Raw genomic sequence first — 17001 nt, forward strand, 5'->3', positions numbered from 1 at the left:
GAATTCCTTTTAATTTTATTTAAAATCAAAACAAACGTTATAAGCGATAACTGTCGTTTTAAATAAAAATTTTGTAAAAATATGTGTCGAATGCATTTTATATTGAAAAATCGTGTCGAATGCACATTACGAAAAACGGATATAAGTGATAGGTTCGTGCACAAAAATTATCTTACAGAATATAGACAAAACCTTAACTGACTGGCTTCTTGAGAATAATGTATTTTTCTTATAATCATTTTGTATTACTTTCTAGACACCGATTGTTTTATAATTTATCTTAAATAGGCTTTTCTGCTTTTATAGTATAAATAAATATTTTTAAACGGAATAACTATCGAATATGTTAAATGACATCGATGTCACTATAAATGTTTTGACTTTGATGGAATACCGGCTGTTGTATATGTCAAACGTATTCCTTAATTAATATTTTACGTATATATTTTTTGATTATTAAAATCAATGATTTAACAGCTGTTACAATTTTTTAATCAGTAGTTACTAAGAAAACTTTTCAACAAAACCTTGTGGTAGGATACTGAGCGTTAACGAAATGCCAGCCGCAGCCGCAGCCGCTGTACGTAAACAAACTATAATTACAATGAAATTTTCTATAATGAAGAAATAATTTTTTCTGTATTCCAGTATTCTTTATTAAGTAAAAAAGAGGACGCCCACGATGATCCAATTTACTGCTGTTCGTGGGCAAGTGTCAAAAGTGCAGAGAAAAAGTAAGGCATTACTAATCAAAAGATAAAATCATAATATATTCTCCATGTTAATTAGAAATATTTCTATAGCGGCCCCTCTAAGGACTATATTGTGACTGGTGGGTTGGATACACTGATAAAAGTTTGGAAACTGGACAATAACAAATTAGATTTACTTCACACTTTACAAGGTCATTGCATGGCCGTGGTATCACTTGCAGTGAGTCCTGATGGACATAGTAAGTTGCTATCTTTAAATTTTGTATGAATATTTATTTATTAACATCTGGAAATGTATTATGAGATAATTACAAATTTATATCTGTAAGTAAAGAATGTAAATCAATGTTTATTAATGTTGTAGCTATTGCATCCGCATCATTAGATTCTACGTTAATTATTTGGGAGTTGCTCAGCGGTAATAAAGTACATGAGATTCAGACTGGTTCAATAGATGTGTGGAAGATTGCTTTCTCCCCAGATGGCAATAAGATCGTCTCGGGGAGTCACACAGGAAAGGTTACAATATATGATATAGTCAATAATAGTATTGATAAGATCTTGGATACGAGAGGAAAATTTGCTTTGTCTGTTGCTTGGGTGAGTTTAAATCTGTCTATTTGAGCTTAGATTATTCTAAGGTTAGAATTTAAATAAAATATTTTTTGTTGGGTGAGATGATAATATCTGCCTGTGATCACATTTTTTATTCCGAATTCTAAATAATCTAGTAATATTTTTAACAAATTCCTGTACTTGACTCTAACTCCTAGGTTTCATATATTAATTTACACTATTAAATAAGTTTTTAAGATTTCTACTGACATATTAGCCTATAAAGAGGCTGTATGATAATTCGGTAGAAATCACCATATTTGTTAACCTTTTAAATTAAAAAAAAAAACTGTTATAATAACAGTCAACAATTGTCTCCTAAACTTTTCTTTGATAAAACCTATGTTTAGAATTTTTTTTCATTGGTCGTCTTATTATAAAGTGATGTATACATTTTTGAATCGTTCCATATATATTAAAGTATTGAATGCTAATTAATTAATTCAATAATTATTTATTATATTTCCAGAGTCCAAACGGTAAGCACATAGCGACAGGGTCCGTTGTCGGGATGGTTTACATATTTGACGTTATCCAATGTAAGTTGGTACATACCATCGAAGCTCACACACAAACTATTAGAAGTGTAAAATTTTCACCAAATTCAAATTTGATAGTGACAGCCTCCAACGACGGATCTCTCAAGATATTTGATGTGTTAGTATGACATTTGTATAAAAATTTTATAGTGTTTCGAATTTGTAATTTTGTTGTAGGACGTAGTTGGTATTCCATAGAAAATTAATGATACATTTTTATCTTAACATATATGCTTTGTGTCCACAGACTATATTATATTATATGTACGTATAATAAGTGAATCTATAAAACATTAGGATCTAAGTAAAAATATATTACTAAACTAATTAATGAGATGTCTTTGCATTGTATTCATTTTATTTGGTATTTAGTACGTTCTGAAAGAAAACAATATAAATTCAGATAGATCTATCATATAAATACAAATCACCAAGCTAATATAATGCCAGCCTCTTCACATTTCATTACTTACTTTCATATCTGTTAGGGCATAAATAAATTTTATATTTAATTCTTTTGAATCATGAGTCCTTGGAATACCTACCTCTGTTTTTTGGGTGGTGGAATTTAAATTTCATCAATTATTATTGAATATCTCTTGTATTGTAACTTGTACAAATATGTCATCATTTCGTTTTTTAATATGGCACTAATCACACAGTGCTAGCGGTAATCTCGTGAGTTCGCTCACTCTAAGCTCGTGGGTGGTGAGCGCTTGCTTCTCTCCTGATGGCTCTAGTGTGGCGGCGGCTGATGGCACCGTTACCATCGCGACCAAAAACCTGAAACAATTGAAGACCTTCCAGGAACACACTGATATAGTGAGACATTTATATCTCATAATATAAGGCCAGCGAAACGTGATAAAAAATGTAAACAAGCTTTACAGATTTATTCTCATGCCTGAAGATAAATTATTATTTTTGTTTAATAAAATTCTAAGGACTTTAAATTAAATACAAAATGTATGTGTATATGTGTATAAATAAAAAAAATAAACACCATACGTGTATATTTATAAAGTTTATCTCGTTTCATTGGCCGCTGTATAAACGTATGGGAATTTTGTTTCATAGTATAGTATTTATATAATTTGACTTTTTTACTCATTCTACGGCTTTGTTCAGGTGTGGGACCTCGACTTCAAACCGGACGGCAAAAAGCTACTCTCGGTGGGAAAAGACAAAACTATAAATATATATGAAACTCCAGTAGCGAAGCAACAAAACACCTAATGTATTACAAAATATTTTGCTTTAAAAATCAATATATATAATCTAAATTTCCTCTTAAAGTGAACGCTTCTATGTAAATACGTTTTTATTCTTAAAGAAATATATAAGTAAAATTATGACTGCATTTTTTGTTATGCCTAATTTTGTTCCCTTGATGTCCTAAATGTTGTTTCTGGCTATTGTTTTTACAAACTATTTCGTATATAAAATTTATCAATTAACAGTAAGGTATTTTTACGGGTCTGATTTGAGCCAAATATTGTTGGGGGCCTATTTTGGGACTTAAAATGAATCAAATTATTCTTTCGTCAGGTTCTTTTGCGTGAGTTAGGTGAACGGTTAAAGTTTGGCGAAATATTGTATAGTCATAGTATTTTTGGATACAAAACTACCTACTATCGGATTATATGTAATCACACGGAAATATCACCCATAACATCGTCTTAAAGTCATATCTATTCTTAATAATGATACCATAATGGAACTAATATAATCGAGACGAGATCTCGTCCGCCCGTGATCACGCTTGCTGCAAAGTACCTAACAGAAACGTCGGGATTATGTAGTTTTTACAAATAATACAATACGCGCAGTAATCCGAAAATATTAGTTTCATTTAAATGAATACTCGCGGAAGTAGTAGGACATAAATATAATTTAGGACATAAAGGATCTAAAATGCTCCTCAACGTACCTAACTATTTAGACTTTAAAAATATCTAAGTATAAACAATATGTACACCAACGAAGTAGCAGAAAAAATGTACTAAGAAAAAATACGTATTATTTTAGGATTTAATTTATTCGGTATTTTTGACGTTCACAAACAACCAGCTCTGTGTATAACATCATTTTACTCACCACGATTATGTACCGAATATATCTTATTAAACGTGCTACAAATAATAATAAATATAACATACAATATAAACACACGCATCCATTAATATTAAATAACTACTTAATAAAAGAAAGTATTAGGTTATCTACTTACGTAATATTTCAATTGAAAATTATTACGAAGTACTTATTTTTAAACGTAGCATTTTTTAAATAATATCGTCACAGACTTATAATATACAGCATTACGGGAGATGTAAATACAGAAATGTTTTGAATGAATAGACGAGATCAAATGGATTACATTTTGGCGTCCGACTGAGTTTTAGATTAGGCGATACAAGTATTGATTCTGTGTACAAACGCCCCCGCTAAGCTTCGGGGTTTCTTGATTAATTTTTGTGGTAAGCGGATTTTGGCTTTTATTGATATTTCATATTAGTCCCGTCTAATACCAGTGAGAAGAGATTTCGTATTTATCTGTGTATTTACAAGCTTGTAAAGGAAACGATATGATTTTATCTATAATCTTTATAATAATACGCGCTCTTGTTGGTAGGCACTTATATTTGTTTCGACGATTTAAACATGAAATGAAATGCCCATTTGCATAAAGTAGGTACCTATATTTTGATTTTTATTACTAATAAGAAGTAGCGAAATTCATGTTTAAATCTTTGAGAAAATAATATCTGTGAATAAATAGTTTACAGATCACAGATGTACATCAATGCAAGTTGTTATTAAATGATAATATCGAACACAGTACGAGCTACCTCTGTAAATCAGTATGTGCAAATTTGCGGCAGACATGAAATTTGTTGTGAGCAGCATTATCAAATAGAACATACAAATATAATGGAGGCATTTATCGAAAATATTTACATTGGTAGCAAGTGAATCGGTATCGGCTTAATTTGTGGGGAATTATGCGGCGGTGCCCGTCGGGAAATCAACTTCACATTCAATTTGCTGAGGCAGATAAAAAGCAATCTCTTCATTTTTACCTGCCAACGGCGTTTAATATTCGCTGTATCGATTTATTGTTTTAATAATACTGATTTATTAAAACATTTTTTACCGATTCCCATTATACGGGATAGAATGTAACTTTTATAGGTGGTGATTTGATATTGTGGGAGGTTTTGATTCCATTTTTAGTGACGTGAAATAAACTGTATCGACACAGATACCTACAAGTTATTTAACACTACTAGTATATGATGTTAATAAGTTAATAAACTTTTATACTTTATAAGTTTCATTTAATCGTATTGTATTACTAATGTATTGTTAAACTTAAAGTACGTCCATTTAAGATCAAACTTCTCAAATAAAATTCAATATATTGAACGTTCCAAATTTCAATTTATAAAGAAACAAAGAGATAAAGATACAGCCAAGGTCAATATTAAAGATTTATTGTGAATTAATAATTAATGCATTTTAATAATTTGCTAATATTGTATTTCTTATCGCATTGAATTATTTGATTCACTATAGAGAAGCAAGTTTGTGATTCGTATCACAGTAACATAATTTTGGTTTTTCAAATATACCAAATGCACTGACAGCTGACAGTTATTTGAATAAAATATGTCAACGAGGTAATATGATTTTATAATATAGATCACACAAGAAAATTAATAACATAACTATATGTAATATATGTAAATGAACTTTGATAATAACTTTCTATATTTATATCTGTACTCTGTAGTAACAAAAACATTATCTAGATCTGTCAATATTTTTTATTCTCTTTTTTTGCTACATACATCCATCTTTTCCATTACAATAAATAGATAATCTATTACAGAATATAAAAAATATATACTAAAACAATTTTAATGTTATGTTTGTTAATTATACGCCTATAAGTTATTATTAAATTGGAACGTCTTTGTCTGTTTGACAATCGATCTGGTAATTTGGCGTTGATTATCAATTTTAGTTCATAGTTGACAAGCTGTATTGTCCGTCGGCCGGAGATATCGTTGTCGTAATCACGGCCGACGGTAGTTCGATTCAATGAGATGAAATCACTATGCGGCTTTATGAATAATTCAGGTGAGGCACCTGTCCCCCCCAACCCTCTACCCCTATATGTCCCTCCCACGGTTAGTTTGTGAGTTGACATGCAATATGTATGTTATGAAAATGATATTATCGGCTTGATAGAGGATTTGTATGTTGTATTCAGCTATATTTTGGAATATAAATACGCTAAATCTATATGGGAAAATTGGGTTTATTAAAATGAGATGATACTATTAAATATGTAATAATTTTTTATTTTGTCATAATCGTATCATATAACATCAATAAATAATAACAGGTATCAGGATTTTTTATACTAATGGTGGTAGGAGATGGCGGGAGAAGAGTATGAGACGTGGGCGAGAGGAGCAGCGTAGGAGATGGGAGCTGAGTAAGCTACCTTAGCTACTGGAGCAGCGTACGCTACTTTAGCGACGGGGGCGGCGTAGGAGATAGGGGCGGAGTACGCTACTCTGGCGACAGGGGCGGCGTGGACGAGCTTGGCGACGGGAGCAGCATAGGCGATCTTAGCGGGGACTGGAGCCTGGATGGGTTGTCCTTCGTAACGTACGTTGGCGTTGAAACCGTTGTGTGCGTCAGAGCTGTACTCTACAATGCGGTGGACTCCGTCAGGTTGCACCAGCGAGTATGATCCGTGGACGACGTCTCCCTCGCGGGACTCCTGCTGCTGTTTCACGTCTCCGCTCTCATTGTCATGGACGGAGTACTGGAACTCGTAATGTGCTGGTGCTTCTGCTTCAGCGTACGCGTATTTGGCGACCGGCACCACGGGGAGGGCTGAGGCGGCTGCGGCCAGAGCGAAGATGATGACGAACTGAGAACAAAATTATTGTATGGTTATGTTATATTTTATAAATGTTTAGACTTCATTGGAAACAATGTTCATTTACCTTGGATACCATTGTGTTTGATGTGATAGACTAACTGTGAATGTGTCTGTAGGTCGAATGTTTCTTATTTTATATCATGTAAAGCAGACCTGGTCACACATATCGCCTCGGGTAGTGTGAGCTAAAATGAACTCTAGTGCACCTACTAATTAAAAACCTACAATTGCTTTCGAGGTGAAGGCCATTATTTTACTTGGAATTCACATGTAAGTAGATCGACACGATTCATATTAAAAATGATTACATGAATGCCTTGGTCGACTTGCTGGGTGAAGTGAGGTGACACAATCGAACCGAAAATCAGCTGGCAAATATCTAGTTATCCCATTAAGGCTACAAATCATAATTTGATATGTAAGATAAGGTGTAGGCACAAGTAATATATTTTAAACATTCATTATTTATGTTGTTCCTATATTTTAAGATATTCAATATCATATCATTTGATTACGAGAATCTTTCTCATATCATAAATGCGAAAGTTTATGAGGATGGACGGAAGCTTGTTTCTCTTTGATACAAAAAAAATAATAATATCGAAATTAAATGAAATTTTATAGTAATTTAACTTAGACATCGGAATAGGATGTTGGCTTAAATGTGTAGCGGATGTCCTAGAAATTCCGAGGGATCGCGTCATAAAAGAGTTCTCTCTATGACTTTCGTGATATAGTCTATAGATGTCGCTGCGCCTGATTACCGTATCTATTGTTTAATACACTATATATATTATTTTGAACACAATCAAGAAGCTCACCAGCATGAAATCGTAAACAAAATCACTATGACGTATCTTCTAATTATGACGTAATATCAAACACAATAAAGGAAATCCTCATTATATTTTAGCGATACAACTAACATGATTGGTTTTTTTGGATTTATAGGTGACATTTTTACTATTACATGGTAAACTTAATTTTAATTTGTACAGAAAGCCAAAATCTTACTTTTAGAGTACTTTACCTAATAAACAACCTTTCAAATGCCACTGCAATAATTAGTGGAATCTACGGATGACGGATCTGCTGTTATTTCGATAAGTTTTTTCTACTGATGGGATGCCAGCAAGAAAATGTAATTACCACGTGCATGGTAAATCTTTTATTAACAAACTTTAGCTTAAAAGCAATATGCTTTGAATTCAACAGCAGTATTAAATGCCAAAGAATTGACGTAATCTTTAATTTCTGAACTAATGATGCAGGCCGCTTCCGACCGAACCGCTTTAAGTCGATGAGGGAGGCCTATGTCCAGCCGTGGACCTCACATGGCTGAAGAGAGAGAGCTGACGTAATTGATAGATATTTGTGAAATATTTCCAATCATGCAAAACATTTTCATCTGAGATAAAATAATTTAATATGAAACCAGTTTAGCAACAAATAATATACATTAAAATGTACGAAGAAAAGGAGGCCTCAACAATATATGTTTACCGTAATAATTAATCCCATTAAAAACATTATGCCAATACTGATATATTTATTTTTGAATACTTTAGAACTACAGACAAATGTTTTCATTTCTCCTTAACCGTTTGGTATAACTATTTTTAGTATAACGTTTATGTTACGATCAATTGATAAACGTGCATCCTCGAAAATCCTCGCGAACCCTCGAATATTTAGTGAAGAGTACCCAGCTTGGTTAAATAATGTTGTGTAATACAAAGGAATGTTATCGGAATATGTGATATAATATCGGCAAGATTTATACATTGAATTTCATTACTACATAATATACTTATTCTTTTACACGTCACGTTACAATCCACAGCTCGGGGGCAAAAATTTGTCACCTTGTTCATGATTTTTCGTATAAATACCCAACGCGACAACAGTTAGCTACAGTCTCATACCGACATTCAGTAAAATCACAATGATTTCTAAGGTAGTAAACATTTAAGATTTTATCATAATATGTTAACAAAATATATATAAAATATAAAGAAAAATTTGTTGTGTAATGTATTGAAAAGGTCCTTTCCAGAATCCTATTATTAATCCTATTATTGAAACTTTCAATTTATTTTTATTTATTTTCAGTTCGTCATCATCTTCGCTCTGGCCGCAGCCGCCTCAGCCCTCCCCGTGGTGCCGGTCGCCAAATACGCGTACGCTGAAGCAGAAGCACCAGCACATTACGAGTTCCAGTACTCCGTCCATGACAATGAGAGCGGAGACGTGAAGCAGCAGCAGGAGTCCCGTGAGGGAGACGTCGTCCACGGATCATACTCGCTGGTGCAACCTGACGGAGTCCACCGCATTGTAGAGTACAGCTCTGACGCACACAACGGTTTCAACGCCAACGTACGTTACGAAGGACAACCCATCCAGGCCCCAGTCCCCGCTAAGGTCGCCTATGCTGCTCCCGTCGCCAAGCTCGTCCACGCCGCCCCTGTCGCCAGAGTAGCGTACTCCGCCCCTATCTCCTACGCCGCCCCCGTCGCTAAAGTAGCATACGCTGCTCCCGTAGCTAAGGTAGCTTACTCAGCTCCCATCTCCTACGCTGCTCCACTCGCCCACGTCTCATACTCTTCTCCCGCCATCTCCTACCACCACTAAATTGTGATAACTATAGTTGTTGTAAGGAAGCGTTCTATTTATTGAAACAAAATAATACTCACAAATAAATTATTTGACTTAAATTTGATTTTTCTTTTTTATATACATATCTGGTTATTAATGGATGTTTCGAAGAGTCACAGGAATATAGACGAGGAATATAATAAAACGTTAACACAATATTAATATACATATATAATCCTTACTTCTATTACTCAATTACATACAACCACTATTTCTTATGTTCCTTACATTTTACTCACGAAATATCAGCCACACATAATTTTCTTGTACTTATATGTAAGTCTTTGCTTATACACTTTCCCAGCATGTTGCTACTGAAATATCTGGTTGTAGTTGAATAAGTATTATCATATGAATAGAAAAAAAACCGTTTAAAAACACCTAGAACATCACGTGTATGTGTGTTTGTACGACTCTGACGCTACCCGTTTAAAAGCTTTGTTCACTTTTCGAGTATTAATTTTGTAGTATCTATGTATATATGTGTTTCTATGTTCTGATTTAAAGTAATTATGTTATAAAAACATTTCTGTCCATCTGTACGTCTGTCTGTCTGTGTTTCTCTGTTTTATGATCTCAGGCATGATCTCAATGAATTTTAATGACCTCTCAGTAAGAATATAGAAGTGTATAGTAAAACATATAGGCTCGCGGGGAGTTCTTAAATAGTTACAAAGTTAATGAGATCTAAGATTTTCGCAAGTTTTATTCATTTAAATGAAACTTATATTTTTCGGATAAACTACGCGGATTTTTATTATTTAAAAAACTACATAATCCCGACGTTTCGGTTACTTTTTAGCAACCGTGATCACGGGCAGACGAGTAGTTTATCCGAAAAATATTAGTTTCATTTAAATAGTTAGGAAGTTGTTCAAGCAATAAATTATATTTTGTTTTGAATCATTTAGATTTTGCTTTATCATCACATACTCGTGTTTTTGGACAGGATCGTTTTAGACAGCTTTAAAAACTGTTTATGCTACATTAACATATAAGTTAATCATTAAGAAATTCCCTTTTCTTTATTTTATGTAATACTGGTATGAACTAAGACTGTGTTTTGATAGCTTTATGGTTCAATAGTATTAATTTGTAGAAAGAGCGTCATGTTGTTTTGAGCCGGCGCTGCTCTTAGGACTCTTTGTACCTTGAGTGTTGCATTAAATAAAAAATAGTATACGAAAATAAATTAATTATACTGTGATATTATCATGAATCAACAGGATCATTTTATTCAAAAATGTTTAAATTGAACAACCTAGAGACCGACCGTGGTGATTTTTATGATAAAAACTTTTACCAAATACACTTGCATCACGTCAAAGGCAATGCTGGTGAATCAAAAATATTTTTTAAATATTTTGTTCATTCAATATACAGTATAAATTTTGCATATATCAATGTATTGTAACAAGTGAAATTTTCGACTATAACTAATTGTGTCCTGAAATGTAAGTCAGAATAATTAAATATGTATTATAATAAAGTATATAAGTTAACTTTAAAGTTCTAGCATCATGTCGTTTGATTGTTTGCGTGGTAGAAAAAATATTTAATAGTTATACACAACTTTGACAATTCTATCACAACTGCCTACTTATTATAAGACGAAGATTAAAAATAAATGGCTACCATTAAAAGCGAGCAATGGGGGAGAAAGACTGCATTAGTTTCTAAGGTACACTTATAAGTGATAATTCCTTATTGTCTTTCTAATATAATGAGAACATATCTAGATTCTAGAACAATACTCTCCGTATTTAAAAGAAAGGTCGTCGGCAATTTTTAAGTAAAGGTCAAATGCGAGTAAGTAAAATTTCTTACGGCATCTAAGTAAGAGGTAATAAAAAATTTAAAGGCCAATTTAACGATAGCTTTAAATTTAATTGTTAAAATATACTAAATGCAATTTGTATTCATAAATATGATGTAATTTTGTTATATTATAAATTTCTCAGAAAATTATTATTAATCCACATACCTACATAGATAGATCTTGAAGTTTACGAACGAGTTATAAAGGCTAGTACACAATGTCAGAGGTCGTTAAACATAATTTTATATAAAGAAAACTGATGTAAAGAATTACTGATGGCTTCCCATTTGGCATTCACGGATTCCTGAGAAATTATTAACTCAAAAAGTTACATCGCTTTTGATATTAACGAAGTAGCATCGTCATTGTTAAAATGTAGAAATAATGATCCAGAGTGTTTGATGCTTGAATAAAAGTAACATTTTCGGCTTTACTACCAGTTTTTAATTATCTTATTGGACACTCCCGACGCGACGTTCCGGTTATTTGATATATATAGCAACCGTCATCACGGGCAAATGATATGAAAATGACATTTTCATTAAAAAAAAAGTGTAGTATACCGAAAATATTGGTTTTATTTAAATAAATACACGTGAAAGTCTTATTTTTTTTTTCTCATACTTATTGGAACATTGGCATTAAAAAAAAAATAACGTTGTTCTTCAACAACAGAGTTGTAATATTTTCTCGATATTCACTATATGCTATACGCTGTATATATTAGATACGTAACAAAGTCTATACCTTTGAGACGAGATGATATACAGCGTACATTATCTTGTCTCAAAGGTGTAGACTTTGATTACAAAGTTCATAGTATTAGTTTGATTTTATGGTAAAAAAAAACATTAATTTGAAACTAATTTTTAACAAACAATGTTTATGCAAACAGATGACTATTTTGTCAGCATACCAAAAGTGTAAGCAAAAATTTTGTCCATTGACAACATTTCATGTTATATGAGAATTTAAACAATCCGTGATAGTTTAAGCTTAAATTACGTAAGTTCTATATCTTGAAGTTTGAGGCAACAGTTTGTCACCTTGTTCATTTCTCGCCATTGAACGAAGTATAAAAACCCGTGTGGACATTAAGAAAGCACAGTCACAGTCCGACACTCAATACATTACAATGGCCGCTAAGGTAACTTGACTTACATACTTTAATGCATATAATATATTAAGTTAATACGAAAGAGTGATGAGACATAAAGTTTTAATGCCTTTAATTTTTTTAATAACAATATTTATTTATAATTGTTATTTAATTTTATTTCAGTTGTTCGTCGTCCTCGCTCTGGCCGCAGTCGCCTCAGCCCTCCCCGTGGTGCCAGTCGCCAAATACGCGTACGCCGAGCCCGAAGCGCCCGCCCACTACGAGTTCCAGTACTCTGTGCACGACGAGCACAGCGGGGACGTGAAGCAGCAGCAGGAGTCCCGTGAGGGCGACGTCGTCCACGGATCATACTCGCTGGTGCAACCTGACGGAGTCCACCGCATTGTAGAGTACAGCTCTGACGCACACAACGGTTTCAACGCCAACGTACGTTACGAAGGACAACCCATCCAGGCCCCAGCCCCCGCTAAGATCGCCTATGCTGCTCCCGTCGCCAAGCTCGTCCACGCCGCCCCTGTCGCCAGAGTAGCGTACTCCGCCCCTATCTCCTACGCCGCCCCCGTCGCTAAAGTAGCATACGCTGCTCCCGTAGCTAAGGTCGCTTACTCAGCTCCCATCTCCTACGCTGCTCCTCTCGCCCACGTCTCATACTCTTCTCCCGCCATCTCCTACCACCACTAAACTGTGTTAACCAAAAACTTGTTGTGATTGAATTGTTTAATTTATTGACAAAATGTGAATAGTTACAAATAAATAATTTGTTTAAAATACTTTTTGCTTTTATTAGTGCATGTATGACATGAAAGGTAGAATGCATTGTCACCGACTAAAGCCCTATCGACTATAATGGGTCACTTATATTTTCAGCGCTCTCGTCAGTGGACATTGTATGAAAAGTTACAAAAGAAAAGTTTGCACATATTTCTACATATTATTATTATTTAGGCGTAGAATAACTAAAACCTATATTTCAGAGGGTCTTAAGTCTCAACCGATTAGTAAACAAAGAATTCTGGTATGTTTTAATTACTTAGCTGACTTCTTACTTTTGTATAGGATGTTTATAATTCCATGGACAGTATCCTTGTGTGAAAACAATGGCTAATCGATAAATGTAAAGGAAATCCTCGCTTGAAACTTTTAATGCTAACCTAGATTCAAACAAGAATCGATGCTCTTTCCAATTTGAAATATAAATATTGTTATAATAGCATTTCTGTATAACAATAAAATTGACATTAAACTTATAGCAAAATATACATACATTATATTTAAGTGAGAAATACCTAGTAATTTAATTTCACAATTGTATAAATTTAATTTAATTTTGTTTAGACTCATAGCTATTGAGTGTATGTCATATATGTTAATACTACAATTTTAAATAATTTATTAAATAATATTAACTTCATTATTTTGAATACATCATCTGAAAATCAACTTCAGCTTATTGGTCTCCACTGCTAATTAACGGCCTCTTCTCACATGGAGAAGGTTAGACCATTAATCAACACGCTTACTCTAGACGGGTTATCGATTTCAAATTTATAATTTGAAATTAGAAGTCCAGTTTTCCCAAATATGTTTTCCTTCACAGCCTGTCAATAGTGTCTAAAGACTCTTAGAAAGTGCTTATAACACTGAAAAATCTCATCGGTACTTGCCTGGTTTCTAACCCACGTCCTCATGCATGAGGGGCGGGCCTTTAACCTTCAGTCCACCACGACATACATAGCGGTACTTTTTTTGGGGTCAAAAAAGCAAAATACTAAGACATAATATAATGAAAATAGTAAACTATTATAATAACAAGGTCGTCAAGCTCCAGACTTAGCGAAGTCGTTGTCATGTGAATCAAATACGCAACATCATAGTTTTGTATATGCTGGGATCGGAAGGCCAACGGGCAGGATTTAATTACGATAAGGAGTAGTTATTTTAGCACTGTAGACCACGAACATATTGCACACAGATAAAAATTTATAAATTCAAAGAAAGATTGATATAAATTACTCTTTCAAAATTAGATCCAACCAGAGTTACATAATTCGCTATCACCTTTGATTTTGTAGGTTTACAAAAGATCTGTTATCTGAAACAGTCGTTAAAAATAACATTTAACCAATATTACGACGTAAATTTAAAGTCGATGAAGAAATTATTTTACAACCACCGTTGTTAATACCAGATTGTTTAACTTCCATTTCTTTCATAAATGGCAATTTTTTGTATTTATCTCAATAAAATGTCTTACAAGATTATTGAGGTCGGTGATCAGATTTCGAAAAGATTTAAGATGGACAGCATAACTTATATTCTCGTTTGTTAATTTCGAACAATTTTTTATAAACGATATCCATAATTATGATCAAATAAATTAAAAAATTAATTTGATGAGTACAGTCCAAATTATAATTCCAATTAGGCCACTAATATAACAGTCCAGACCTATGTTTGGAATATTTTATGAACAATATATATATACATTTTATAATAAGAAATATAAAACTATAATATTTGTAAACACGTTTGAATTCGCTACGAACAATCTATAACAATTTTTTGCAAGTACAAACTACGTTAAGATTTGCTTTATAAAGTTGATGCAGTTGACGGCTTGGAGGCTTCGCAAGCTGTTAGGCTCGATAATTTTGTGTAACGTTGAATGACTTAATAAGAAAAAAAATAATGAAGCTCCGAAATAAGGAATTATTTGTAAAAAAATTAATTGATTTCTTTGAACCTAGTTCAATTCATCTTCTTTCTATATCAAACATAGATGTATATTTCTTTTTCTTGACTAACTCTTACCAGTTCTTTCTGATAACAAATTCATCTACACAGCTTCAGGGTGGTCGTAATCATTAAGGGGACAAATCAGGCGTCACCTGTCATAAAAATGTTTCAAGGGCACAATGATTGGGGGTCGAGAATTTGGCTTTGACTGGAAATTAAAAGAAAGGTTTAATTTTTATTTAACTTTATTGAACGTATTTATATCATAGACTAACTGAACTATTTTTATTTGTCTATTTATCTCTTTCTTTCTTTCTCTTTGTACAAACTATTACTGGAGATATAATTTTCGTTAACCTTCTGAGCTGTTTCTGGGTCAGCAGAATATATGACTTGGTTTCTATTTGACAACTAACTTCAGCAGCGAGTCGTATTTACCACGCGACTACAATAGAAATGCGTTAATAGTAGTTCATCATCAATATCTGTTACAGATTTATTTTATTACAGTGATGTAATAAAAAGCAAGAATTATTAAAAAACAATCACTTAAATGAACACGAATTAGTTAATATGAGAGTATAAATCAACATTGCACTTTAACACGCTCCGTAGCTTAAGGCAATGATTTGTCACCTTGTTTATTTCTCGCCACTGAACGAAGTATAAAAACCCGTGTGGATATTAAGAAAGCACAGTCACAGTCCGACACGCAATACATTACAATGGCCGCTAAGGTAACTTGACTTACATACTTTAACCGAAATAATGAATTACATTAATAAAAAGTGTGATAAAATATAAATATTTTGCCTTTTTAAAATTTGTTTTAAAATAATTATAATCATTATTTTATTTTATTTCAGTTGTTCGTCGTCCTCGCTCTGGCCGCAGTCGCCTCAGCTCTCCCCGTGGTGCCGGTCGCCAAATACGCGTACGCCGAGCCCGAAGCACCCGCCCACTACGAGTTCCAGTACTCTGTGCACGACGAGCACAGCGGGGACGTGAAGCAGCAGCAGGAGTCCCGTGAGGGAGACGTCGTCCACGGATCATACTCGCTGGTGCAACCTGACGGAGTCCACCGCATTGTAGAGTACAGCTCAGACGCACACAACGGTTTCAACGCCAACGTACGTTACGAAGGACAACCCATCCAGGCCCCAGTCCCCGCTAAGGTCGCCTATGCTGCTCCCGTCGCCAAGCTCGTCCACGCCGCCCCTGTCGCCAGAGTAGCGTACTCCGCCCCTATCTCCTACGCCGCCCCCGTCGCTAAAGTAGCATACGCTGCTCCCGTAGCTAAGGTAGCTTACTCAGCTCCCATCTCCTACGCTGCTCCTCTCGCCCACGTTTCATACTCTTCTCCCGCCATCTCCTACCACCACTAAACTGTGTTAACCAAAAACTTGTTGTGATTGAATTGTTTTATTTATTGACAAAATGTGAATAGTTACAAATAAATAATTTGTTTAAGATTTACTTTGAACTTTTATTGATAACATTATTATAATAAAGAACTTAAAAAAATTAATTAATTAAAATAAGTGTTTCTAAAGTCGATTTTATAAACACAAACTCAGTCGACAGTTTCACGCTATTATAATAATATGAAGAACTTGGACACAAGTCATTTTAAACTTTTTAAAATACAGAGTTCTTGAAAGTAAGTAAAAGATTATAGTAGTTAAATTTACGTGCATGAGAACAGTTCCTATAGGAGTAAAACAGAGCGTTGAATTGTAGCAAAACAAGTGCTTCAGTCTTATTAATGTACTCTCACGAGTGGTGTGTATCTGTATGGTGCGATCTCCACGCCGAGACGTACCGAATGAAGCTCAAAGCCA

The 17001-nt window shown here is 33.7% G+C and overlaps 5 protein-coding genes across 5 annotated transcripts; 4 read left to right on the plus strand and 1 right to left on the minus strand.

Annotated features, from left to right (window-relative positions):
* The first annotated feature begins 379 nt into the window (after window positions 1-379).
* On the plus strand, window positions 380-3219 carry LOC116768111 (superkiller complex protein 8-like). Its single transcript, XM_032658750.2, has 7 exons — window positions 380-580; window positions 649-734; window positions 804-952; window positions 1078-1313; window positions 1798-1985; window positions 2530-2689; window positions 2996-3219. The coding sequence occupies exons 1-7, from the start codon at window positions 557-559 to the stop codon at window positions 3101-3103; spliced, it is 951 nt and encodes a 316-aa protein (XP_032514641.2). The 5' UTR covers window positions 380-556; the 3' UTR covers window positions 3104-3219.
* A 2997-nt stretch (window positions 3220-6216) lies between these two features.
* Window positions 6217-7023, minus strand: LOC116767964 (cuticle protein-like). Its single transcript, XM_032658563.2, has 2 exons — window positions 6895-7023; window positions 6217-6818 (listed from the first exon to the last, which is right to left on the minus strand). Exons 1-2 carry the CDS (start codon window positions 6904-6906, stop codon window positions 6300-6302), a joined length of 531 nt encoding a protein of 176 aa, XP_032514454.2. The 5' UTR covers window positions 6907-7023; the 3' UTR covers window positions 6217-6299.
* A 1630-nt stretch (window positions 7024-8653) lies between these two features.
* LOC116767969 (cuticle protein-like) lies at window positions 8654-9544 on the plus strand. Its single transcript, XM_061523678.1, has 2 exons — window positions 8654-8787; window positions 8943-9544. Exons 1-2 carry the CDS (start codon window positions 8776-8778, stop codon window positions 9459-9461), a joined length of 531 nt encoding a protein of 176 aa, XP_061379662.1. The 5' UTR covers window positions 8654-8775; the 3' UTR covers window positions 9462-9544.
* Window positions 9545-12411: 2867 nt separating this feature from the next.
* On the plus strand, window positions 12412-13194 carry LOC116767968 (cuticle protein-like). Its single transcript, XM_061523681.1, has 2 exons — window positions 12412-12451; window positions 12587-13194. Exons 1-2 carry the CDS (start codon window positions 12440-12442, stop codon window positions 13103-13105), a joined length of 531 nt encoding a protein of 176 aa, XP_061379665.1. The 5' UTR covers window positions 12412-12439; the 3' UTR covers window positions 13106-13194.
* Window positions 13195-15819: 2625 nt separating this feature from the next.
* Window positions 15820-16636, plus strand: LOC116768189 (cuticle protein-like). The gene is made up of 2 exons (XM_061523679.1): window positions 15820-15897; window positions 16027-16636. The coding sequence occupies exons 1-2, from the start codon at window positions 15886-15888 to the stop codon at window positions 16543-16545; spliced, it is 531 nt and encodes a 176-aa protein (XP_061379663.1). The 5' UTR covers window positions 15820-15885; the 3' UTR covers window positions 16546-16636.
* The last annotated feature ends 365 nt before the right edge of the window (window positions 16637-17001 follow it).

Source organism: Danaus plexippus, chromosome 19 (assembly GCF_018135715.1).
Source record: "Danaus plexippus chromosome 19, MEX_DaPlex, whole genome shotgun sequence".
NCBI classification, from domain to species: domain Eukaryota; kingdom Metazoa; phylum Arthropoda; class Insecta; order Lepidoptera; family Nymphalidae; genus Danaus; species Danaus plexippus.